General features: G+C 36.4%; 1 protein-coding gene across 2 annotated transcripts in view; it reads left to right on the top strand.

Annotated features, from left to right (window-relative positions):
- MAGI2 (membrane associated guanylate kinase, WW and PDZ domain containing 2) overlaps positions 1-27,758 on the top strand; it is a 1,245,024-nt gene that overhangs the window by 803,593 nt on the left and 413,673 nt on the right. For both annotated transcript variants that reach the window (XM_048212921.2, XM_048212920.2), the window contains exons 5-6: positions 5,452-5,662; positions 17,455-17,534. In XM_048212921.2, the coding sequence (XP_048068878.1) occupies positions 5,452-5,662; positions 17,455-17,534 (291 nt within the window). The remainder of the gene's footprint in view (positions 1-5,451; positions 5,663-17,454; positions 17,535-27,758) is intronic.

Here is a 27,758-nt window from a genome sequence, read left to right as displayed (position 1 = left end):
TTCCTCTCCCCCGTTAAGCTCTTGTCAAGTATCTTGCGTATCGTAGGTATTAAATTCATGTTTGCTAACGTAATGATTGATCCGTTAAATAAGAATAAAGGAATGAATGAACAAATGAGTGAATGAATGAACAAATGTTAAACAAACTGAGAGAACTTGGCACCATAATCTCTGGCACATCAATATATAACTACAGACATCTCTAAAGACTGTAGACTTTAGTCAAAGAAAAAAAGTGTATTTGTTCATAACTAAGCTTCTTGAATGAATTTTCTGTCAGCATATTATATATTTTCTTTTCATTCATTCTTTAATCCATTCCAGCCTGGCTTCCACACCCACCATTCCACTATAACTACTACCATAACCGGTAGCTAATGTCACCGGTGACCTCCATGTCCTTAATTTCAGTAGATTTTATGCCTTTATCTTGCTGGACTATTTAGAAGCTTTGGCCAGAGGTAGTAAGCGGCCCTTTGCTTGCCTTTAATGGCATGAGAATAGACTGGTTTTCCTATTACTTCCCTGGCTGCTCTTTTCTGATCATTCTTTCACTGACCGTTAAATGTAGGAATTCCTCAGACAGCTGCTCTAGGAATCCTAGTTTCTACTCACTGCACTCTCTCTCTAGGCAATTTCATTCACTCCTCTGGCTTAGTTATAATGGAGTCTGGCCATATACTGTTGTCTCTCAAATTGATTCTCTCCAGCCAAGAACTCTCTGACATGACATTTCCATTGTGAGTTTGGCATGGAACTCTGTCTCAGTGTGCCCAAAACTATACCCATACTCTCCCCGACACCATCCCCCTCCCAAAGTCCCACTCCTTCTCTCATATTTCCCATCTCAGTGAATAGCTTTGCCACCCACCAGGTTTACCATGATGTCTAAATATTTTTTCAGTCCACTTCTTCCATGCCACCATCATCTCTTGTCTAGAACACACAAATAACTTCCCACCAACCTCTAAATATCTATTCTTGCCATTCTCAAACCCCCAGAACAGTTACGGGATCTTTGTGGATAATGAAAATCTAATCGTGTCCTCTCCTTGATTAAGATACATCAGTGCCTTCTCATTGTTTTTAGGATACAGTCCCGAATTCTGAGCATGTCTTCTGAGGCATTGCCTAATTCAGTCCTTGTTTATCTATTTTTTTCTCCATTACCTTCCTCTGAAAATTTCTTCTTTTTCAAGTTTCAGGTTGACGGCACGTTGGAAAAAAAGGCTGTCGTTGACTCTTTATATAAAATTAAGTGAATGCATATGCATGATATTCCCAGATTTCACTAGGAAAGCATTCATCACACTTAAACTTGTTTAAAGACTGCACATCGTGACGTATTTTGAGGTCCACAAGAGCAGGGATCATGCCTCTCTCGTTCATTTTTCTGTCCTTAGTCCCTGACAACAATTGAGTACTTAATAAATATTGATTAAATGAATATTGAATGAATGAGTATTTCTGAACATGACCTTGCATTTTAACTTTTCAAATGCAACGTGATATTTGGTAATACCTGAGAACAGTGTATTTTGTGCATTGGTAATTACATGTAATCAGGTACAGCAATGAGAATCTAAAGGGAGCAATGGTACCTTTTTTTGCTGCTTCTTTCCTACACATTTACAAAGGTCAGTTCTGTATGAGGAATCAACTGGAAGACTACATCAATAAGGGGTCCTATTCTTTTAACAAAGTGTTCTTTTTAAGGGCAAAACAGTGAAAGCTTGTAATGTATTCTTGTGCTTCGTAATTCCTAAAGTACCTTAATATGGCCCTCAGAGATTGATGCATATAGAGAAAACATTGATATAAGCAATTGATTGAGACAAATTTGGCATTCTCTTATTTTTGGCATTCTACTTTAATTAACTCATTGAAAATTACCATTATTGATTTTTAAAGTTATAAAAATACTAGATAGCCAATGAATGCAAAGATACATAAAGAAAACTTCTTCCACCCATCTAAATTTACTATCCTTAAGTAAAGTTGACAATCTATTGTACATCTTCCTTTTTTCATGCTCATATATTATATACAAAATTATAGGCGTATATCTAAGGGAACTCGGTATTTGCTTATTTTTTAAAAATAAGATTAACAATATATGTTCTCTGCAACTTGGATTACTCTTTGAATAGTAATGATGAGAGTCTTTTCCAGCTCAATAGATACACACTTGATTCATTGTTTTTAAACTATAGTGTTCTGTGGTAAAGATAACCACAATTTTCTTAATCATATTCTCATTGATAGGTATTCAAACCATTTTCAGGGCTTTCTTACTACAAATGCTTCAGTGTATATTGTTATATATGTATTCTTAATTTTTTTTTTATTTATTATTTATTCAACAGAGATAGAGACAGCCAGCGAGAGAGGGAACACAAGCAGGGGGAGTGGGAGAGGAAGAAGCAGGCTCATAGCGGAGGAGCCTGATGTGGGGCTCGATCCCATAATGCCGGGATCACGCCCTGAGCCGAAGGCAGACGCTTAACCGCTGTGCCACCCAGGCGCCCCAATATTGTTATATATGTATTCTTATACCACACCACCTTTATTTGTAGAGGATGCAGTCTCAACGTGGGATTACTAAATCAAAGAATATGTGCATTTTGTATATTTACATTTTTAATGTTAATAGCTATTGATTATGTTTCCAAATGATTGTAGAGTTTCATATTTTTAAGTTGGCTGTCCTGTCCTCACAGTGGCATCTGTCAGTAGGACTCTCCTTCCAGTTTCTGGGTTAAGCTATCTCTACCACACCCTTCTGCTGTGAGGAAGCCATAGTGACCCACTGCAGGTCTGATGGTTCTCTACTCTTAGTTACTTTCCAAGTCTCCCACTGAGGCATACTTGGAATTTTGGATGACACCCGTAGCACAGGGGAGTCTTGGAAGTGGTATTTACCAATTTTTAAAAAAGATTGTATTTATTTATTTTAGATAGAGAGCATGAGTGAGGGGAGGGGCAGAGGGAGAAGGAGAGAATCTCAAGCAGACTCCACACTGAGCACAGAGCCCAACCCACAGCTTGATCTCATGACTCTGAGATCATGACCTGAGCTGAAACCAAGAGTCAGATGCTTAATTTACTGAGCCACCAGGCACCCCTTACTCACAGTCTATGTGTTCTGATCCTCCAGTGGAGATTTGAGGCTATTCTGCAGGAAACATTTCTCCCAAAGTTGTAAACTAAAGTAATTCATAGGTCTCCTTTCCTTTTGGCTCCCTTCGCCTTTTCTTTGGTTTCCCTTTTCTTACCACAACCACATCATACTCCAGACCCAAACCTAAAGATAGTGGTGAACATTTCCCCTTAGAATTTCTCTCCCAATCATACCATCTTACCTTTCAGGAACTTACTCTGCATTATATCTTTCTTTTTATTTACCACAAAAATGTTTCTTTTTCTAAATGGCATGCACTCTACTCTTTGACAACAAATAAGACTCATGGTCTGTGTTTAGTGGCAGAAAAGCTAAATGGGAACAGAAAGAAATTCTGAATTGCTCAGAGAGAATGTACATCAGAGGATATTTCAAAAATATCCCTATCATACAATTACATCTACAGCTTGACCAAAATACTTGCCCAATAATCTAATCCCGTGAAAAGGTAGCCTTAAAATTATCTTGTTTACCCACACCCTGTTATACCCCTATTAGGCCTTCATTTTATTTTTTTCAAGATTTTATTTATTTATTTGACAGAGAGACAGCCAGCGAGAGAGGGAACATAGGCAGGGGGAGTGGGAGAGGAAGAAGCAGGCTCCCAGCGGAGGAGCCTGATGTGGGGCTCAATCCCAGGACCCTGAGCCACCCAGGCGCCCCCCTATTAGGCCTTTAAAATGTCTTTATTTCCCTGCCTTTTCTCCACCCTCTAGAACTTGAGCTTAACCAAGATACAGTTTAAAACCCATGCTGGTATTAGATTTTCCGTATAATGTTTTCTTGTCTTTCAAGAATTTGTCTTTAACACATATTATACACTTCCAGAAATGTAATCATCCCCCATTGACGTTTAGGTATATCATGCAGGATTTACCTCTTCTTAATTTTTACTTTCTCCTTTTCTCTCCCTATTTTATCTGCTCTGATTCAATCACTGTGAAATGGTTAGAGTAATTCCTCAAATGTTGTCCTCAAGTAGGATGCATGGATAGTATATATTCAGAACTTCTGTTGTTTAAAGTGACTTTCTTTTGCCCAGATAGAGGAATAATATTTTAGTAGAGTTAAGTTCTTGAGTTGCTGTACTTTTTTTTTTTTCTCAAGTTACTACGGATGTTACCTTATTGTCTTCAAGCTTAGAGTATCACAGATGAAAGAGCTCATGTTCTTCTGTTCCTCTTTTCTTTGTAAGTAATCGTATTTCTTCAGTGCAGGAACCTCTAAAGTTGCTTTTTAACATTGGAGTTTGGAAATTTCACCTAGGTGTGTTTAGGAGTCTATATGCTTCATTAATCTGGCGTCAGATTCAGTGAACCATTTCAGTCTGCAAACTCAAGTGTTTCTTCATCTTAGGTAAATTTTCTTCTATTTTTGTTGTTGTTGAGTTATTCTTTCTTTTCTATGTGTTCCTTTCCTCATTCTGGAGCTCATGCTGTTTACATGTTGTGACTCTTGGGTCTGTCCTCCAAGCCTGTAACCATTACTCTTAAGATATGTATCTTTTTAAAGTTTTACTCTATTGTATTAGTTTTCTCTTGTTGCTATAACAAATTACCACAAACGTAATGGCTTAAACAATGAAAATTTACTGTCTTGCGGTTTCATAGGTTAGAAGTCTGACATGGAACTGGCTGGGCTAAATTCAAAGTGTCCACTGGACTGTGTTCCTCGAAAGGCTCTAGAAGAGAACCCATACCCTTGCCTTGCCAGCTTCTGGAGGCCACCCACATTTCTTGGCTTGTGATTGGTTGATTCCCTTCTTCTATCTTCAAAACCAGCAACATTGCCTCTCTTTGGCCATTCTTTACTGTCACATCTCCCTCTGACCCTCCTCTTCTGCCTTCCTATTACATTTTTAAGGACCCTTGTCATTACAGTGGGCCCTCTGAATAATTGAAGATAATCTCCTAATCTCAAGGCCCTTAATTTAATCAGACCTGAAAATTCTCTTTCACCATGGAAGGTAACATTCACATGTTACAGGAAGTAGGACATGGACATCTTTAGGGAGTCATTATTCTGCCTACCACACCTGTGTTGTGAAATGGTCCTCTCATTCAGTAATCAGCAATAATTAGATGATGGATAGCAAGAATGATGAGTGAAGGGGGAACTCAACTAGGCCTAGAGATGATTTTCAGAGCTTTTTGCAATTATGCTTTTCCTATTAGCCTTCATAGACCTATTCCCTGGCGCATCGTACTCCACACTCATTGAGAAGTTCCTGTGGCTAGAGTGACTAACCACATGCTCTTGTTCTCTTGTAGAATCCAGTGAACATGAAGACAAGAGTGCAGGTGCCTCAGGGGAGACACCCTCCCAGCCTTATCCTGCACCAGTGTACAGTCAGCCCGAGGAGCTGAAGGAGCAGATAGATGATGCAAAACCAACTAAACCTGAAGACAATGAGGAGTCAGACCCATTGCCTGATAATTGGGAAATGGCCTATACAGAGAAGGGTGAAGTCTACTTCATTGAGTGAGTTTCACATATTTCTTTGCATATTGACACAAAGATCAGAACAGTATATATGTGATATAGCACATAGAAATGTGGTCAAAATAAAATACTGAGTTTTATCGTTTCTGGTATTAGCTTCCTCCTTTGTGAGAGAATAATGGACAGTGCCTTAATGCAATTAGATTACGCTATAGATTACAGCTATAAATCAAAGAATGAATTAAACAATTACACTGTAAAATTTGTTACAGTCATGACTAAAAAGGCAAATATCTCTATGTGATGCTACTATTGAGTTAGAAATAATCTACCTATCCTGGGAAATGCTTACTCTACTCTTTCAAGACCCCTGTGTAATCCAAATCAGATAATGCCGTCTTTTAACTAAGATTGCTGGAAACATCTACCATCATATTCAGTGATGCAGCTATTTAGAGCAAAATACTTACTTGTCACAAAAGACAACATTTTAAGTATTTCACACAGAGGTCAGATGTCAATAAAATTATTTAGTTTTGTGTTGTATAACTATACATCACACTCATTAATTTCATTCTATTTTTTGCTTACCATTTTTATGACTTGCCAAGGAAACTGAAATGCTAATCTTGAACTCCCTGGTGATATTGACTCATTCTAATCTTTTCTTGCCTTTGGACTTTTTTTCCAAAAAAAGAAATTTTAATATATTTTATTAACTAATACTGTCTATCTTTCCTTTTCTTTATCTTCTAGGAGTAGAACCACTTTTTTTTTTAAAAAAAAAACAAAGTTCTCAATTGGAGATCTCAGCACAAAATTAAATTGTTGATGTACATAAGACAGTCAAAATATTAACTAGGAAGAATAAAAACTAAAAATATTGTAAATGAACAACACTTATTCCCTCAACACTTATCCCTTCCAACAAGACTCAAACAGGAAAATTAATAGAATCTGAAGTTTTCAGTGCTGACAGTAGATAAAAATATGTAAACTCTGATTATTCAAGAAAAAATATTAAAACTGGGTTTCCTTCCCCAACCTGGAGTGATTTGTGACTTAGATCTCCATAGGCAGAGCTCAGTTGTGAAATTGAAATGTTACCACATGCTAATATTTAATTCTCATGTGAAGGTGGGGACTTTGATACATGTGGCCAAGGGAATATATAATGAGGTAATTACTTGCTGCTCTGCTTGACTCCAGCATGGGATGAGAAATGCAATGTTTTGCAGAAAATGAATCTGTACCACTCACCTTTTAACAGATCTTGTAAATTTAAAAAAAGAATAAGAATCTCTTGCATTATTTTTAATTGCTATAATCAATGACCCAAAGACATCTTTTATCAACTAATTAGAAAAGAAGAAATCCTATGGAATTTTTCAAATGCTCAAAAGTATTTAAATCTAAAAACACAAGTTTGTTATTGATAAGCACAGCATGGGGCCACTCAAAATATAAATGATAGATGTGAGTTCACATGCTGATGTTCAGGAAAATTGATACTCAGAAGGAGACTGATAATATACACATTTTTATTATATAATACAGGAGGAGTAAAGGTATGTGGAAATAATAGAAAACCAGCATGACAAGTTGATTAAAGAACTGTTTCCTTACGAGGTTTCCAGTAATGCAATTATACAAATCTTTGTGATTACAAAATAATCTATTCTCTTTTAAATAGTGTCAGATTTTGGAACTGTGAAGAAAAGGGACCTTAAAAGACAGAAGTTGTGCTCATGGTATATAGTCAATGATGAGGCTCTGTCAGGACTTGGGAGAATCTACCAAAATGATTCTATTAATACTCTAGTGAGTCATCAGTGTCAGAATTCAGATTCATAAGATTTTGTGCCTGTTCTCAAATTTATTGTTGAGATTTATAGTTCAAGTCATGGAAGAGAGACATATAATTATAAACAATCGGTAAATAACTAATTTCTGAGTTTTGTGATACTCTTCAGAGAAGGATATACTTAGCACAGCCTTAAGTAATAAAAGGAGGCATCATAGGGAAGGCGGGGTCACAGAGACTTGACCATGTGTAGACACCGCATTCCAGGTATAGGAACCCAGTCCCTGGGTTTACCAGGATAGTGAGAAGATCCTCTGACCCTACTAGAGAACAGGTATTTGTTGGTGAATCCTGTGAAATGAATGCCCTGTTTCCATTTTGCTAGATCATTAGTGCTTTTGAAAGACAGGCAGAGGGTTTTGTTTGTTTATCTTCTTCCTATTACTTCAGGAAAGAATGAATGAGCAAAAGAACAGAGATAGGTTGAGGTGGAAAAATTAAGATACAAAAGAGGAGACAATATCATATTGGCAAGAAGGCTGATGTGGGGGGAGACTTACCCAGAGTTTAGGAAAATGAAGCCTTGAGTTAAGGCTAGATAAAGTGGGAGTGTGACGGGAAGGAGTTCTTACAGAAGGCAGGTGCAAACACCCTGTGAAATGGAGGCCCTCTCCACCCCACCCTTCATGCAGCACCAGTCCGAGCCGCATCTTTCCTTTCTTGAAACTGTCACCTTTGAATCTCAAGACTCAGTGCGATGAGCTCAAATATCCAGCTAGGGAGGGATCCGTGTCTTCTTCATCTTGTGCCTCATTTCCACACCATGACCACTTGCACCATGGTTTCCTTTCTCTCTTCCTGCATTTCACTCTGCCTTACTTTTCCCTCTGTTTTCACTGATTCTCTCCTGACTGCTTTCACTCTTTTCCTCTGGAATGCCCCTTCCTTCCTAATTACAGTTGGACACAGTCAGCACTTCAACCCACTGTCATTGACCTGTGGGTACCTTTGCTATTGATGATAACAATGAATTCTTCTGTGAATATAAAAGGCCCTTCCTTGGAAACAGCCTGATAGAGCAGGAGCTTGACCAGAGAGGGATCCCGATGGGACAATAAGGACTTTCTTAGGGACTAAGCCATGATGGGCCCAGGAATTTCTAGTCAAGAAACTTAGAAAACAAGTACTATTTATAATATAAAAGTATGCAGTCCTGAAGCAAAGTCAAGGTAAAGAAAGAAGACAAAAAGGCGAGTAGAGAAAATTAAGAGAAAGATAAAACAGATGGAAGGGAAGATAGATGTGTGAGGTCAGGAGAGCTGGCATCAGTGAGAACTTCCCTCTGGTACAAATATTGTGAGAGTCACTTCAAGTAATGAAAGTCTCCTCTGTAGGTAGGCAGCACCCCTCATTACACTTCACTGAATTCTGCCTCCTGTGAGACAAAGATTGTGATAAAACAGAAAACAAGTGAAACAAAGAAGAAGGACCCTGTGGTTCTGTGTATAAAATTTAAATATATGAATATAAATATCTATTTATTTATATATATACATTTTTGAATAGACGAGGGAAATTCTACCTTGCTGAAATATTAGTTCAAATATATCTTATTTTATTTTATTTTTATTTTTTTTAAAGATTTTATTTATTTATTCGACAGAGATAGAGACAGCCAGCGAGAGAGGGAACACAAGCAGGGGGAGTGGGAGAGGAAGAAGCAGGCTCATAGTGGAGGAGCCTGATGTGGGGCTCGATCCCATAACGCCGGGATCACGCCCTGAGCCGAAGGCAGATGCTTAACCGCTGTGCCACCCAGGCGCCCCCAAATATATCTTTTTTTAAAAGAAATATATACTGTGGGTTTTGAATTAAGATAACGAGTGATTTCATTTTTTTTGTCTTCTGTGCAATAATATTTTAAAATATTTATTGGTTTATTCAGTATTGCAAAATACTTGATATGTCTCAGTACTTAACAAGTTCTGCCTTTAGAAGATGAGGTTTTTTTTTTTATTGTTTTTGGTACTGAACATAGGGGTCAACTATATTTCCCACACTTTTCAGAACTGCTTCCTTTGATGAATGTGTAAAAGCAGATTCCTTTTATCATTCACAGTTATATTTAATGAGAAAAAGTGAATATCTGAGAAAGCATTTTTAAACATTTTAAACAATGGAATTTTAAATTGTATGTGAATGCTCTCTTCTAAACATGCTTTAAAGCATTCATAATGTCTTCTGTTTAGCATAAGACTTTGAAGTGCATAATATTGTTTAAAACCAGTAGTTTCCTTAATTCATAACTCATCAATAATGTCTTTTAAAATACACAGCTTATTAATTGTAAACTCAAATTAGTAATAATAGTTATGACATACTGAGTTCAGGTTACCTGAACGATAGTAGCTAATACATTAAGCATTTAAACTGTGCTCGCTTACTTCTCACTTCAGGAAGCTGAGGCTTGTGGAGGTAAGTAACTTGCCCATGGTCATATAATCAAGAATTCACAAAGCCAGGGTGCTTTGACTCCATTTACTCAGCACATCTTTACAGGGCACATACCATGTGCTAGGCACCATTTTAAACCCTAGAAATGCAGTATTCAGCAAAACTGACAAGATTCATACTTTCATGGGACACAGCCTTTCTCCAGGGTCCTTGCTCTCAATCATTTTGCTATGGTGCCTACATTATACATATTATATCATAATCATCTTCTGAGCATTTGATACACCCAATTTCATAGATGAGATTCTGGGGCACCCTTGGACAAATTAACATTCTTAGGGTCTCATAGTTCTATCACCTTGCAAAGCCATTGCCATTATCCCATACTGTCTCCTCTGTATCAACAAACATTGACTGAAATAAAAGTAAACTTTCATATTGCAAATAGTATTTGTGTGTTAGTCACTATTCCAGAGGCTAAATGTTCCATAAAGCAGAGCTTCCATAGGGTTAATCTGTATTGACACGCCTTGGGAATCCCATTAAATTCCTTCTTTGTTTGGGAGTCAGTTTAGTTAGTGACATAAAAGAGGCTGCTATTGCTTTGGCAAAAAACAAAACGACAACAAGAACCTATTTGTTTACTACCATCTTCCTGAATGGCAGGGAACGCGATGTCATCTTAAATAATAGATTTTTAAAAGCAGGCTTTTGAAACTGAAAATCACATATGTGAAAAATGTCATGACTGTACACGGTTTCCTAAATCATTGTCCAGGCTAAATTTGCTTTTTAAATTCTCTGGAAGACACACATATAATCTGTTTCCTCTTATGTTGCCATTTCTGCATTTTCCTTAAATTTTAAGTAAATCACTAATTGCCATTTCAAAAAAAAAATTAAAAACTTTTATTTATTAAAGAGTAGACAGAAAACTTGGGAAATTTACTGGAAAGAAAAGTAAAAGCAATTGTTTGGTATGAAGCAACTCCAGATTTCTTATTCTAAGCTCAGCATATCCCCACCAGTCACAAAATGTGGTCTGTGTTTACTCTCTGTAATTTGTATCACAAAACAGTAGCTATATTGAATTTTTTTTTCATATTCTTTTTTTCTTCTGCCTGTGCAAGACTCCAATGCAATCCCCAGAGAGAAAGTAATATGTTTTAAACAAAACAGTATGCGACTCACAATCATGATATCCCAAACACTATTTATAATAAACCTCTCTTAAAAATGGTTTCTAAACATATGAAAGATAATATGATGGCAAACTTACATAATTCACATGGTTAATAAAATTTGGGGGGATATTGTTTAGGAAACAACCACTATGGAGGTCATTGACAATAAATTTTTATGTAGATTACCAATGTATAAACAGAAAAAATAGTAAAACTGTGAAAGAATGGAGTCTTGAATGAGAAGTTCCCACTGTTCATCATCAGTTAGCTCTATCCAGTCATTGCCTTTAATTTTCTTTTTGGAAAGATGATATAAAAGGGAGAGAAGGTCTTCTGGAAAATGATGTAACCATCCTGAGGATTTTATTGGCTATAATATAAATTGATATAATATAAAATGTCAATTTATATACTTTTAAGAACTAACATTTAGGGGCACCTGGCTGGCTACGTTGGTAGAGCATGAGACTCTTGATCATGAGTTCAAGCCCCACATTCGGTGCAGAGATTACTTTATAAGGAAAAAAGAGAACTAACATTTATTTTTGAAATTATGTAAAATGTAGTCCGTAATCTCTGATTATTGTCTCCGAACCTATGTGACAGCTGCTATTGAAACTTTAACATCCAAACACATATTGAATTGCCCAATAGACTCTAAAATATTTACCTGGACCTTGTTTACCTTGTTCAAAAGGTTACGCTTCTTGCAGTCAAACATCATCGACTTTAATCTCTCATTATTCTTCTGATGTAGTATTTCCCAGATGAAAATACCTTCTACTATCAGTTAAAGACTAAGATTAGGAATTGGCTTTGTAGGAGGACTTTTTAAATTCAATGCATTTGTTGTAGTTTCACGTCTGTTACTATTTTTAGAGAAAATACAACAAGGGAATGTGTTTGATAATAAAAGTTTCTTACCCCACTAATAAAATTTCAGTTGGTGAATCATCAGTGTTTGTGCAGTCCTGAAAACATTATTTTGATCTAGATGGCAATATAAAAGTCGGGGAGGAGAGAGAAGAAGGAAACAGAAAGAAAAGATGGATCAAAGGAGGCTATGTCTTAAAATTAGGCTTGAATTGGATCACCCTTGAGGATACACTTATGTATACCCAAGAAACTGATAAGGGGTCTATACCCTGACTGGGAAAACACAGAGTAATGAAAAAAAATGAAATGAGGGGCGCCTGGGTGGCACAGCGGTTAAGCGTCTGCCTTCGGCTCAGGGCGTGATCCCGGCGTTACGGGATCGAGCCCCACGTCAGGCTCCTCTGCTATGAGCCTGCTTCTTCCTCTCCCACTCCCCCTGCTTGTGTTCCCTCTCTCGCTGGCTGTCTCTATCTCTGTCAAATAAATAAATAAAATCTTTAAAAAAAAAAAAAAAGAAAAAAATGAAATGGAGGATAGAGTGTGGCATGATATATATGAAAGTCCTCCACCTGTGGGGCACCTGGCTGACTCAGTCAGCTGGCTCTTGGTTTCAGCTCAGCTCATGATCTCGAGGTCCTGGGATCGAGCCCCACGTCAGGCTCCCCACTCAGTCTCCCTGTCCCACTGCCCCTCCCCACCGCTCATACTCTCCCTCTAAAATAAATTAATTAAAAGAAAAAAGAAAATGCCCCATTGTTTGATAGCAGTTTTATTAACCCAATTCTGAAGTATAGCTTCTAAGACCTAATATTCATATGTAGATCATGTAAATCAGGAATTTTATGACTTTATTTAGGAAAATTTTTCAGGTTGATTTCTGGGGTATTGAGAACGATTTGACAGTTGCCTAGTTGTGTTCTAGGGACAGATGCACCTAAGGTCCTCTTACTACGCTGCCATCTTAGCTCCCTGTGGAAAATATTCAGATTTGAATGGAGAATATTTGATTCAAAAGGGATCTGAATGGAGAATTCAAGTTTATAAGGAAAAAAATGTTTCCAGTGATACTGTCCATGCCTCTTCAATCACAATGTTCTCTCTTTCATCTCTGTGCACCTGCAATTTAATATAATACCTACTAAGTACAAGGCATTCAACAAAAAGGGATTTAAGATTGTGATTACTATCTTCAACAGGAGATAAATGTCTCTATTTCCAAACTATTGGCAAAGGCTCTGAGAAAAAGATCTCTGATTATTCTCCAAGGGAGTGAAATAAAGCAACTCAGAATAAAAAGCCAAGTGTTAGGTTTAATATGCATCTGGTTTCAGAGCATAAGAAACTTGGACTTGGGAATCAGGTATATCTGGGTTGAATGCCAGCTCTTTCACTTTCACACACTAGCTGTGTAACCTTGGGCAAGTTACTCACCTTCTCTGAACCTTTGTTTCTCTATCTGTAAAGTGGATTTAAAAATCTGTAGCCAGGGGGCGCCTGGGTAGCGCCGTCATTAAGCATCTGCCTTTGGCTCAGGGTGTGATCCCGGCATTATGGGTTCGAGTCCCACATGGGGCTCCTCCGCTGGGAGCCTGCTTCTTCCTCTCCCACTCCCCTGCTGTGTTCCCTCTCTCGCTGGCTATCTCTCTGTCAAATAAATAAATAAATAAAATCTTTAAAAAAAAAAAAAATCTGTAGCCACAGAGGCTTATTAGCATTAAATGAGGTGTATGTATGAAAGTTCTATGCAGTCCCTGACAAAGTAGACAATCAGGAAATCTTACGAGATAATGAGAATAACTTTGCAATGGTGTGCCATAATGTCAGCAGCTTTTCCTGTCGAAGTGAGGCATTTTTTCATGTGAAAAGAATGTTTCCCCAGGAAGATAAAATGCTATTATTTAACCTGCAGCTTTTGTCAGTTTGGCAAAGGTTAAACTTACAAAAAAACCACAGAAATTTCTAATTCATTTTAAGTCAGCCTATCACGTCTTCAAAGCCATTCTGTTATGAATTTAAACTAGTATCGCAGAGTTCAATGAAATTTCACTTCTGGTTTGTTCCAGTCCTCCTGATAGATTCATTATGTAGTTTAACATCAGGGGAGGGTTTGAATAAACCAATTTTTAAGGTTTTTATCCAGATTTTAAAATCTGACATTGATTGAACTTGAATAGCTACTGACTTTACTCCACTTGATCTCTCACTTTAAATGATCATCACATTAACGTTATCCGTAAAAATACATACAGTAGTAAACTATTATGATTCAGCATTCCTAGAAAATATTTGTTCCATTCCCCAACCAGGGGGAAAAAATGTCTTTGCAAAGGCAGCATATATGTGTGTGTGTCTCTGTTTAAGAAACTAGTATCAGGATATAAGATCATATCATTAGCCTCTTACCTTCCTGTCATTTGTACACCACATTAGATACAGAAAACTGATGTTTAAATCCACTTTAGCAGTTGAAGTGAAAGGAAATCACATCCTCAAACTGGAGGAAAAGTGGTATGTAGATTGTGAAAAATCCCTCAATGATCCCATTTTGTACAGTTTCCTGTCCAGTGTTTAATCCCATCTTCAAAGGTAATTGTCAAGGTTAAAAATATATAATTTAAGGGAAGTGGAAAAGCCACTCGGTCTGTTGTCTCCCAAATGCATTAAAAATATCCCCTTTGTAAGGTATCCTGATGAAGTACCCAAATTACAAGGCGGGGAGAGCCACAATTGAAAAATACTGCACTGTATCTTCATATGATGTTTAAGACTAACGACTACCCACATTTTTTTCAGAATCATTTCAGAGGATCAGCTAAAAATGCTGTTAACTATAATAGACTCCATCTGCCAAAGTGTATTAAAGTGACATACCATTAATGCTAGTGCAACCTAAAAAAAAAAATTCTCCTGTAATGAAATGCTTTGTACAAACTCAGGAAAGCTGGGAAACTCACAGTTCTCTACAAAATTAGCCAGTATTTGAGACCAATGATGGTGTGATATAGAAATGGTAATTTGACTCCCTCTAATGGCTTAGTAATGGCCCCTTACTAGTTAGCCATAGATGTGTTTGCTTTTGTGAAAATGTCTTACTTAGAAATAAATGACTTTTCTCTGAAATGAGGGAAGGATTTTGAAGAAACGTGTGCTTAAAAAGAACGGAAATGTATTTTCCTTGCCCACTTCCCAACATTTCTCCCTACCACATAAAAACCTAGACATGAACACACCTTACACACAAATGCACTCATGTGCATGCACGCAGACACACACACTTTGTACTAAAGGCATGTCTATAAAACATTTTTTTTTAAGATTTTATTTATTTATTCGACAGAGATAGAGACAGCCAGCGAGAGAGGGAACACAAGCAGGGGAAGTGGGAGAGGAAGAAGCAGGCTCCTAGCGGAGGAGCCTGATGTGGGGCTCGATCCCATAATGCCGGGATCACGACCTGAGCCGAAGGCAGACTCTTAACCGCTGTGCCACCGAGGCGCCCCGATATAAAACATATTTTTAAAAGTGAATTTGTCTTTTTCAAAATGGGAGCAGCAAACACAACCCAGTCCACTAACATATTTGGGGCAGTCCTCATCTCCTTCCATGGGTGTCTTTAGTTCAGAGGTATGGACTAGATGATATTGACAGGACTACAAATGAGGACCAGAATAAGATGAAAGTGCCTGCAGTACTTTACTTACTTCTGAAACTCAGTAACAAAGCACCATCAGGCTTTCCCAAGGTCAAATTGGGAGAAAATAAAAGCTAGCATACTCTCCTGATGATTTATAATTTGGCCAAATTCACAGCCTTTATCTGATCAAATTATGAGAGCCCTGCTTAGTTAGAGGCATCAATCATTGTGAAGTTCCTATGTGAATAATGCAATGGAGAGTATTTTCTCTTTACCACACATGAAAGTCAGAAATAAAAGGGAATCTTCTTCAGGAGCAGAGACCTCATGACCCAAGAATCTTAATGTCTCCATTTTCAAATCAGAGATGGCTCTACACATAGGATCATCATCCAGAAAACACTAGGTCCTTGAACACCTTGGACTTGCTTCCCCACTGCCCGGCTTGTCTCCATCTTTCCTCCTTCCTGCCTTGAAATTTTCTCCTTTAGAGAGGCACCTGGTCTCTATACGTTTGCTATTAAATATGCTGCCTGGGAGAATTTTCTGACCTTTGCTTTAAGTGGAGATTTGTTCATCAGGTTATCTAGCTGACGCTTGTGTCTCTGATACAGTAAAACATAGTTAAATTTCAAAGAAGAAAGAGGAGATATATGTGAAATTGTTATCATTTGACTTTCATCATTATCACTTGACTTTCTTATAGTTGTGCTCAAATATCCCTGTTATCTGGCTTTACTTTATATTTCTATACTATTTTCTACTGTTTTCTTTCATGTTCCATTTATTGGCCTTTTGACTCTTCCCTGCATGAGCCTCACACTTTTCCACACCTGTGACTTTGTTCATGCTTTTTCTGAAGCCCTCACAAATGTCACATCCTTGATAATGTGTCCATTGGTAGATGAGATCACTTGAGACAGCTGTACACAGTAAAGACTTTAGTTCCAAAGAGCAGTTTTGAGCTTTTGAGTGGTTCTCGAATTATAATGTGCATAAAAATCACCTGGAGTGCTTGCCAATGATGGAGATTTTGTGGCTCAGCCTCAAAGATTCTGATTCAGTAGTTCTGTGAAGACCCAGAATGTGTACTGTTGATCACCAAGTGACTCCAATGCAGGTGATTCTAGGGCCTCTTTAAGAAACACTGTTCTAAAAACATCTCTCCTCTGTTTTTAAAATTTCTGACAAAAGGTTTACCAGAAAACTTTTTTTTTTTCAAAGCATAAATGTCATGAAAATTATTATTAATTCCCAGAAATTCCATTCTAGAAACATTAGAATGCAGGCATTTTTACCCTCTGCCTTCCTAGCCGGATTGAAAGTATTTAGATGGAACACAGCTAAATATGGGTTAATGACATTGCTATTAATCACTTTTTGAGAAAATGTAGGCATCCCGAGAACATGCTGTAATTTTCATCACTTTTATACTGCCGCTGCCAGCTCTGGAGTTAAAGAGTAACAAAACAACTATTTATGAAAAGGGCAGGTTTAAGATGAAAATAATTATTTTGCAAAAGTGAGGAAACAGTATCAGAGCCTGCGAACTGTGCTCTCCCAACTGGAGAATCCTGTGTTTGTAATAAATTCCTTTTGCTCTGGATGAGTTCTGCATTTTCAATGAGGTTAACTTGGCAACATTCTAGTTGATTTTAATAAAAATAGCTGCTTTGAGGACAGGGAGCTGAGGTTGCCAAATTTACAGCTGCCTTGCACAATTACTCTTATACCACCTTCAGGGTTACTTAGAACCAGTAAGCAAATTAAGTGTATCGATTGCAATTTTGTTGGACTAACAACCCCCCCCTTTTTTTTAAGGCATAAACTTGATTCCTTTCAGTATGTGTCTGTTCAGAGTGATCTCTTTTCTTTTCAGCCATAACACAAAGACAACATCATGGCTGGATCCACGACTTGCGAAAAAGGCTAAACCGCCAGAAGAGTGCAAAGAGAATGGTAGGTCATTGAGTTTCTGTGATGTTTCTGCGTTGCACTTTGAGCATGTTTGTGTTTCTTAAACGAGGGTCTCACCTCGAGAAGCAGTCATGTGGTTGAGACCGTTTGAAAGATGTAATATTTAATGCTCAGCTAGGAGAGAGAATTAGCACGGCTTTTTAGCAGTGCCATGTGGTTTTCCTTTCTCTCTCTGAGAAGACAGTGCCAGATATCACATTGCTGTCATCTCTGCTGGTTCTCTGTGACTCCTGGCCTGACTTTCCACCACCTTCTAAGGACTTTTTGTTTGCAATATGTCTCTCTGACGACTCTGATCTTTTCACTGGAATTGAACATGGTGTGAAGAGAAACACTATTGTGGAACTATAAATAATATTGATTTTTGTGTTTAGAGGCATGGCATTCGGCTAGTTATTAAGGAATCCGTGGTAGAAAGGTCTATACGTAGGGCTACTTTCCTTTAATCAAATACTTGAATTAAATAACCAATTGTATGAATATCCTGGGTTATCCTTAGTGTTTTCTAGTTTCCAGTGTAATAATATTAACTTGCTTAGAAATCGACTGTTTTCATTGTTTTTAAACAATTTTGAGGATTAGATGAGTGTAAGCCTTGCTTAGAAATTAGTAAATTATATAGATGAAGTCTGTTACAGATGATACTTGTAATTTTTAAAGATACTGAGTTTAATGTGAAAAGAACACTTAAAATTTAGCTAAAATGATAAATAGCATACTGTCCTTGTGACTTATTATTTGACCACAATCAAGCCTTTATCTCCTGAAGCTACTGGAGTCCTGTTCACAGGCATCTATCATTGAGGAGCTCTTAAAGGTGGAGAGAGTGATGAGGAGAGTTTCAACTTTTAAAAAAGTTTTTGAAAAGTCAACTTTTTAAAAAGTCTCTAATTCTGAAAGTCCTTTGATTTTAATAATAGTTCTGGCTTTCTCAGATAATATTTTGATAACATTATTCGTTTCTATAAGGTAACTGTTCATAAGCTAGTTATACACTGAGTTAAATTAAAACTTATAGTGTACCATTTATATGTACATATTGGAATGCATAAATATCTCTATATTAAATTTTATATTCATAACTATATCTGTATGCCTTCTGTATAATAGCATGACTGTATGTGGTTGAATCCCATAAAATTATTATGTGACCTGGACTTTTGAGCACCATTAGGTTATATATTTCATTGACACCAGTAGGACGTGTGCTGCAGATTGTAATCGGTTATAAATTAAAATGGCCTGATCTGCTATGTATGGAAGTTACAATTTACTTTTGCCACAGATGTGAAACCTTAGTATGTCCTAATTAAAATGAATTTAACGGTTTGCAGTGCTATGACATATTGAACCTCTCAGCTGTCTTATTCTTTTCATTAGAGAAAGCTATTAAAATCAAATTTTCAAATTCCGGGAGAGATGTAGGCATAAGACATTGCATAATTTTAATATTCCAGTGTTATCATTTTCCCACATCTGTGCTTGTCTGTCTTCTCAGGATGGTAGGTACCTAAAATACGATGCCAGTGTCTGCGAAGCACATGTCATTGAAAAACAAGCCCTAGAATATAGTCTTGTAGTTCAGAATGATTTCTAAGCTGTCAATTACTATTTTGTCTTCATTTTCTACAAAATAAATAACTCCTAGATTTTATTCCATATATCACTGAAATATTATACAATGGAAAATAACATCTAGTTAGTTAGAATACTATTATTCCAGATGCATGTTTTGAGTTTTTTTGCCAAGAAAATTGCTTTCAGGTAATACTGTTATTTCTGTTTTATTTTTCTTTAAAACATAGGTTAAAATTGCATGTTTAATCGTTGGGTGTTAATGGATTGCTGTTGAGTTCACCAATTAAGTCAGGCTTCTTTATACATTCTGCTCAGGCCAAACAATGTAGAGTACTTCTCTGAGTGCTGGAAGGTGTATAAAATGTGTATAAAAAATTATAGAGGCTCAAGATGATAAGATCCTTCTCCAGCAAAGATTTATCCTCCTTATGCCAGTGAGACAGAGTGGAGGCTAATTCCTTAATCCAATCTGAAATTGAGCCAGTAGGAGTTTGGGTTGAATTTTGGTAAGACCCAATTTATCTCTGGTTTGTTTCTGTTTTAGGATGTTTGCCCAGGGTATTCAACTAACCGCCCATTTGCCGGTCAGCAAGCATCTTCTGTGATGGGTCAGATCACCTATATTTTAGGCTTTGTGGGTCATCCAGTCTCTTTGTAACTCCTCAGTATGCAAAAGCAGGCAAAATCAATATATAACTAAAGGGCATGGGTGTATTTTGATAAAACTTTGTTTATGGACAGAGAATTTGAGTTTCGTATACTTTCAGAATTTAAATATCAAAATACTGCGTTTTTGTTTTTTGTTTTGCAACCATTTAAAAGTATATAAATTGTTCTTCATTTCTGGACCATACAGAAAATAGAGGCAGGCTGGATTTTGGATCTGGTCCACAGGACAAACCCAGGGCCAGTGTGTTCATGTAGGGCCTTCCTCTTGGCAGGTCTTGAATGCCAATATTTAAAAAATATTTTATCTTCTTAGTATTGCAAGACTGACAAAAATCTGTGGTGCATTTCAGGGGTTTTAGCTTAGCTTTTTGCCTCTAGACCTTGCACCTTCTTCATCTGACAAATGTCACATGAGATAATGGGTTGTGTGTTTAAGATCTCTCGAGTCTATATTTTGTCACTCCAGTCCCTCAAGACTTCTCAACTTTCTGCTGGCTTCCCTAACCTCCAGCAGTGGACTTCTTCCTAGGCCAAGTCTGGGTTCTTCCCACAGCCCACAGTCAATAAAATCAGCTGCAAATTCTTCCCTCACCTCTCCACGGTTTTCTCCTCTTTGGAAGCCTGGACCTGTGGTTTCAGCAGGGCTCTGGTCCCTTTAAGCTGTTTATTTTTTGCATTTTGTATAGATTTTTTATGTGTTCTTATAGCTTATAGGTTCTCACTTCATCCTACCTGGAAGCAAAAGTTTTATGCAGTACTTTTAAAAAACATTTTAGACCTTATTGGGTTGCATACCCTGAAGTCTTGATTATTATCATAATTAATATTTTAATCTCTCCATATGGAATGGAATTCCATATGTTGTGTATGTGTGCATACTATTATGAATGTACACAGGTACATGTGGACGTGGATGCAGATATGGGTGCATGTTGTATAGTGGGTGTTTGTAGTTCTGTTAACATTGGTACAAAAAGTTAATTCCTTGGTCAACTATAAAAAGAAGAAGCTGCGTGAAAGAATGATGGAAGGGAGGTATCAACTGATTTAAATTATTCTTGGGTTAGAGAAAAAACAAGCGAATGTTTTCTTATTGTTATCAAGAGGGATGTGGGAACATAGACGGCTCCGTACAAATACATATTAAACAACCATCTATTGACGGCGAAGCAACCATTTTGATTTCTTACCTGAAGGATAATACTGCTACTAAACATAAAAGCATACTTCCTTCTCTCACACTAGAGTTCTGAAGTCACTACATTCTGTGCATTTGTCATTGCTCTGCATTTTTAGAGTTTTAGCACCAATCTACATCACAGAAAAAAGTCTCCACCTACTACTGGATTCTAATATTAGTATTTGGGGGAGTGCCATTTAGCAAGCCAAGATAGTCTTTTACAAAATGCCACAGAAATCACAGTTAACTATTAAATGGTTTGGATGCAAGATCAGTGAACTGCTTATAAAACATCATCGTATTTGTCCTCGGCCCTCAGAGTCAATACCGTGGGGTTTCTCCTGACACATTTCCAATCACAAGCATCCCAGTAGTGACACATCCCCCAAGAATCACTGAGCTAGGGTTAACGTCAAAAGCGATTCTCAGGTCATGATCTTATGAGTCATGAGATCGAGCCCCACATCGGGCTCTATGCTCAGTGGGGAGTCTGCTTGAGATTCTCCCCGTCTGCCCCGCGGCCCCCTCGCTTGCACTCTCTCTTTCACATAAATAAATAAATCTTTTTAGGAAATGATTCAAGCCTTGTAGGACCATTCTTTCCTTACACTTGAAATGTAATTAAACTATGACAAATAGGAGAGGTAACCGTGTGAGATTTGCAGTCGTGGAAAGCTCTCATCCAAACACAAATCTGTGGGCTCCTGAGCAGGGTGCCTAATTTCTGAGAGCCTGGCTTTCTTACCTGTAAAATGGGATGCATATCTGTTCCATGCAGATTTAGTTTCACATAAAAGAGGGACAGTGCTTGTGGCTCCACAGGCTCTCAATAATTGCTCCTTTCTTTTCCTTCCTGTGTGTTCTGAGCCAACAAATAAGCCTCAGAGAAGACAAAGGGAGGAATTCAGAATCGTTGGCCTACCTTAAGGGACTTGAATTATTCTAGAGTGTCCTGGAGAGATGGAAATGAACAAACCCATGTAGGCTAAAATTACCCGCCTACCTAATTCCAGCCTAATACTGATAGATTGGAGGTTGTCCCCCTCCATTCTGTTACAGTGACTCTAAATTCTCACAAAGTTGTAATCACAGCTGTGCGAACTAGGTGGATTCATTTCTATACTCTGTGTCTTTGAGTTATAAGGGAGTTTTCTCATGTTACTGTAAAAAAAAAAAAAATCACATAATCGCTACCTGTTTACCTACATGAGAACTGCATTTCCATTGACATTTAGTTAGAGTTTTGAGCTATTTATGTTTTTTAAGAAATGGTGTCCAAAATGCACATAAAGGAAGACAGGATAAGCTATGTTTTGTAATATTTATTAAGTGAAATTTTTTATTCAAGAGGAGGTTCGCCTTTTTAAAATAATAGAAAGCACTAATTAGTTTTAGGTCATTTGTTTTTAAATTCTTTTTCAAGTTTTTAAGTTCCAGTTAGTTAACATACAGTGTAGTAGTAGTGTCAAGCTGTACAATATTGTGATTTATCACTTACATACAACACCCAGTGCTCATCACAAGTGCCCTTCTTAATCCCCATCACCCATTTAACCCGTCCCCTCCACCAGTCACCTCCCCTCCAGCAACCCTCAGTTTGTTCTTTACAGTTGTGAGTCTGTTTTCTTGTTTGTCTTTCTTTGTTTTCCCACCATGTTCATTTGTTTTGTTTCTTAAATTCCGCATATGAGTGAAATCATACAGTATTTGTCTTCTCTGACTTATTTCACTTAGCATTATACTCTCTAACTCCATCCATGTTGTTGCAAATGGCAAGATTTCATTCTTTTTTATAGCTGATACATTCTGTTTCATATTTATATATATAAATATAAAAATATACTCTCTCTGTCTGTCTGTCTCTCTCTCTATATATATATATATTAACACATTCACCAGTCAATGGACATTTAGGCTGTTCCTATAATTTGGCTATTGTTGATAATGCTGGTATCAACATTAGGGTGTGTCCCTTTGAATCAGTTTTTTGGTATTCTTTGGGTAAATACCTAGTAGTGCAATTGCTAGATCATAGGGTAGCTCTACTTTTAACTTTTTAGGAACCTCCGTGCTGTTTTCCGCAGTGTCTACACCAGTTTGCACTCCTACCAACAATGTAAGAGGGTTCCCCTTTCTCTGCATCCTCTCCAAATTCTCGTTTCCTGTGTTGTTAATTTTAGCCATTCTGACAGGTATGAGGTGATATCTCATTGTAGTTTTGATTTGCATCAGGGAAAATTTCCCTGATGATGAGTGATGTTGAACATCTTTTCATGTGTCTGTTAGCCATCTGTATATAGTTTTAGGTCATTCCTTAAGTGAATTTCTTAACTCCCACACAGATTAGGAAATGAATACTTTTATTTTCATAACTCCCATTCTGTTCCTAGAGTGCATAGTTTATTTCTTTTAGGAATAGGGGCTTTGGCCTGTTGTCTCATTAAATTTGTATTGATATTTAGTGATCCTAATTTCTCAAGAATAAATATGACCGAATTAATTTCACCTTTGAATATTTGTTTTCCTAATCTAATAAACCTGCTAAGATTATGTTTGTAAAGCACCTTCAAATTTTTCTACTAGGAAGAATTCAGTAAAACAGACTCTAGGGGCATCTGGGTGGCTTAATCAGTCACATGTCTGCATTCAGCTCTGGTCATGACCTTGGGGTTCTGGGATCGAGTTCCTCGTAGGGCTCCCTGCTCAGCGGGGAGCCTGCTTCTCCCTCTCCCTCTGCCCTCCCCCCCCAATGCGCTCACACACTCTCTCTCTCAAATAGATGAATAAAATCTTAAAAAAAAAAGACTCTAAAGATACTATTCAAGTACTAAAACTTTAAAATTGAACAGTCATTGATATATTGAACTCCTGTCTTTAAATATTATGAACAAACTAATTTGGATGTTATTTTGTTTCTATACTGATATTTAGAGTGTTTTATAAGAAAAAGTTGAAATTTAAAATATCTTAATAGAAACCGTTCTTATTTTGGTAACTGGTAATTATTCATATTAGTCATGATTTTTTATAGCAGTAATTTGAGGTATGCTTCATCCAATGATATAGTACCCTTTCCAGTATTTTCAGCTTAGAAGTACTATGAAATACGAACACTTTAGGAATATAAACCTTTTGTGGAGGAAATAATAAAATCAAACCCAGATAAGTCATATATGATGTATATTCCATGGCTTTGCCCCAGTACCAAACTCTGCTGTTTATGGTTGACATATGTTCTAATTGGTCCCAGTCTACTCTGATCGGTTAGAGTCCAGATCATAAAAATTGTTAAATATTTTGAATATCATTTTTGCACTAATTATTTATGTATTTCTCTCTTCTACCTGCAATCTTTATCATGGCTATAAAATAGTAGCTACGTAAGGATTTTAAAATTCTGTCCTCTTATTCTTGATTGCTTAAGTTTCTTTTATGTTTAGGAATGAGTTATGTCTTATCCTTACTGCTTAATGCATACAAGTTTTAAAATCATATTGATATCATCAAATCTGCTTATTCTGTATAGTAGCAAAATAATTTCAAAATATTTCCAAAAAGACTTCAAAATTTTTTATTTTGAAATATTTATAAATTCAGAGGAACTTACAAAAGAAGGTACAGGGAGGGCCGAAACACCCCTAAACAAAGACCCCCAATGTTAGCATCTTACATAAATATAATACTACATAAAAATGAGGAAATTGATATTGGTATAATCCACAGAATTTATTTCACCAGTTATACAAGTACTGGTGTGTGTGTGTGTATTTTCATGCAATTATATCACATATGTAGTTACATGTGACGATGGCCACAATGAGGAGTCATAACTCTTCTATCCCACTAGACTGTCTCATGCTACCTCTTTATTTCCATATCCATCCCCTCTCACTGCACAATCCCTAACCCTTAACACCAACTAATCTGTTCTCCATGTCAATTTCTTTGTTATTTCAAAAATGTTCTATAAATGGATTTACACAGTATATAAACTTTTGAGATTGACTTTTTACGCTCGACTTAATTACATTGAAACCCATTCAAGTATGTGTATCAATAGTTTGCTACTTTCTATGTGCCACTGTTTGTTTAAGCATTTACCCATTGAAGGACATCAGGTTGATTCCAGCTTTTAGTTAATATGAAAAAAGCTGCCACAAACATTTGTATACAGGTTTTGCATGAACGTAGGTCTCTTATCTGGGGTAAAAGCTCAAGAATGTGATTACTAGGTTTTTGGGAAAGTACATTTTTAGTTTTAGGATAAACAGCCAAGCTATTTTCCCGAGTGTCTATATTCTTTTATTTCCCACCAGCAATGAACCAGTTTCTCTACATCCTTGCCAACATTTGGTATTAGGACTTTTTATATTTTAATCATTCTAAAATATACTGTGTGTAGTGGTATTGCATTATGGTTTTAATTTGTATTTCCCAAATGGCTAGTGATATTGAACATCTTTTTATGTGATTATTTGTCATCTGTGTATCTTGCTTGGTAGCATATCTGATAATGTCTTTTGCCCAATTTTTAATTAGATTATTTTTTAATTCAGTTTTGAGAGTTATTTATATATTCTATATATAATAAGTCCCTTTATCAGATATGTTGTTTATAAACATTGTCTCCCAGTCTATAATTTTTATTTTCATCCTCTTAATAGGTCTTTTGCAAAGAAGTGTTTTGAATTTTGATGAAGTCAAATTTATCAGTTTATCCAATTTATCAGTTTTTCCTTTTGTGAAACGTGCTTTCAGTATCAAATCTAAGAACTCTTCACCCAGCCCTAGATGCCAAAGATTTTCTCATGTTTTTTTCCCCTAAATTGTATACTTCAACATTTGACCTGTAAGTCTGTGATCTATTTTGAAGTAATTTTTATATAAGTTGTAAGATCTAGGTTGAGGTTTTTAAATTATTATTATCATAACCAATGGATATCTACTTACTCTAGCGCCTTTTGGTGAAAAGGCTGTCCTTCCTCCGCTAAATTGTATGTGCAACTTTGCCATAAATCATTTGGATTCCATTGATCTATGTGTCTATCTCTGTACCAGAACCATCCTGTCTAGATTACTGTAGCTATAACTTAAGCCTTAATACTGAGTAGACTGATATTCCCTACCTTATTTAAAAAAAAAAAATACATACATATATATATATATATATATATATATATATATATATATATATATATATGCCTTAATCAGGAAGATATAACAATCCTGAATTCATATGCATCTGATAACATACCTTCAAGTTATATATAAAGAAAAAAAATTACAAATCTGAAAAGAGTTTGAAAAATTCATGGATTGTATTACTTCGTGTACCTCTATATTAAACAGAAAAAAAAATAAGAAAGATTTGAATAAAAGAAATAGTAATCTTGATTCAAAAGCCACATATAGACACCACACTTAGGTGGAAAATAGAATTCTCAGGCACACAAAGTACCTTACAAACATTGAGTACACAGTAGTCTGTGTAGCAAGTCTCAACAAATTTCAAAGTTGGCATTCCTATATTACAGAAAACTTTAATTACATATCAATAAAAAGATAAATACGTCCATGCTTGGAAATATAAAAACACATTTTAACATGTATTTTTTCCCAAAGTTATTGAGATATAATTGATACATTAAATTGTATAAGCTTAAGATATACAGCATGATCATTTGATACACATACGTATTGTGAAATGACTAATGTAATACGCTTAGTTAATACATCCAACGACTCACATAATTACCTTGTGTGGGGGGCATGGGGATAAGAACATTTAAGATTTACTCTCTTTGCAAACTTCAAATATAATTTTAGTACTATTAACTATAATCACCATGCCATATATTATATCTCCAGAACGAAGAGGTTTGTACCTTTGAGCAACATCTCCCCGTTTCCTCCATTGCTTAGCCCTCCATTCTACTCTGAGTTTGCAGGAGAAGTTCTAGATTACATATATGAGATCATACGATATTTTTCTCTAACTTATGCATAATGCCCTCAGGGTACATCCATGTTGTCGCAGATGGCAGGATTTCCTTCTTACATCTGAAAAATATGCCATTGTATATGTACTTTACATTTTCTTTATCCATTGATCCATTGATGGACACATAGATTGTTTCCATTTGTTGGCTATTTTGAATAAAGCTGCAAGGAAGATGGGAGTGCAGCTACCTCGTCCAGGAGTGATTAATTTACTTCAGATATATAGCCAAAAGTAGAATTGCTGGATCATATGGTAGTTCTATTTTTAATTTTTTGAGGAGTCTCCATATGTTTTTCATAGTGGCTGTACCAATTTATATCCCTAGCAACGGTGCCCAAAGGTTCTCTTTTTTCTACATCTTTGCCAACACTTGGTATCTTGTATATTTTTGGGAGTAGCCATTCTTACAGGTATGAAATGTATATCTTTGTGGTTCAGATACATTTCCTTATAATCAGTGATGTAGAGCACCTCTTCATGTACCTGTTAGCTATTTGTATGTCATCTTTGGAAAAATGTCTATTCAAATCCTTTGACCATTTTTTTAACTGATTTTTTTTTTTCTTTTTTTTACTCTTGAGTTGTAGGAGTTCCTTATACATTTTGGATTTTAACTCCTTTTCAGATAAATGGTTTGAAATACTTTTTGCCTATTCTATAGATTGCCTTTTTAAATTTCTATTTATTGTTTCTTTTGCTATTTAGAAGCTTTTCAGTTTGGTGTAGTCCCATTTGTTTATATTTTATTTTATTGCTTGTGTTTTGGTGTCAAATCCAA

Source organism: Ursus arctos, unplaced genomic scaffold (assembly GCF_023065955.2).
Source record: "Ursus arctos isolate Adak ecotype North America unplaced genomic scaffold, UrsArc2.0 scaffold_3, whole genome shotgun sequence".
In the NCBI taxonomy this organism is placed as follows: Eukaryota; Metazoa; Chordata; class Mammalia; order Carnivora; family Ursidae; genus Ursus; species Ursus arctos.
Note: the sequence above shows the minus strand (reverse complement) of the source record. Positions and strands in the feature narration are given on the sequence as shown.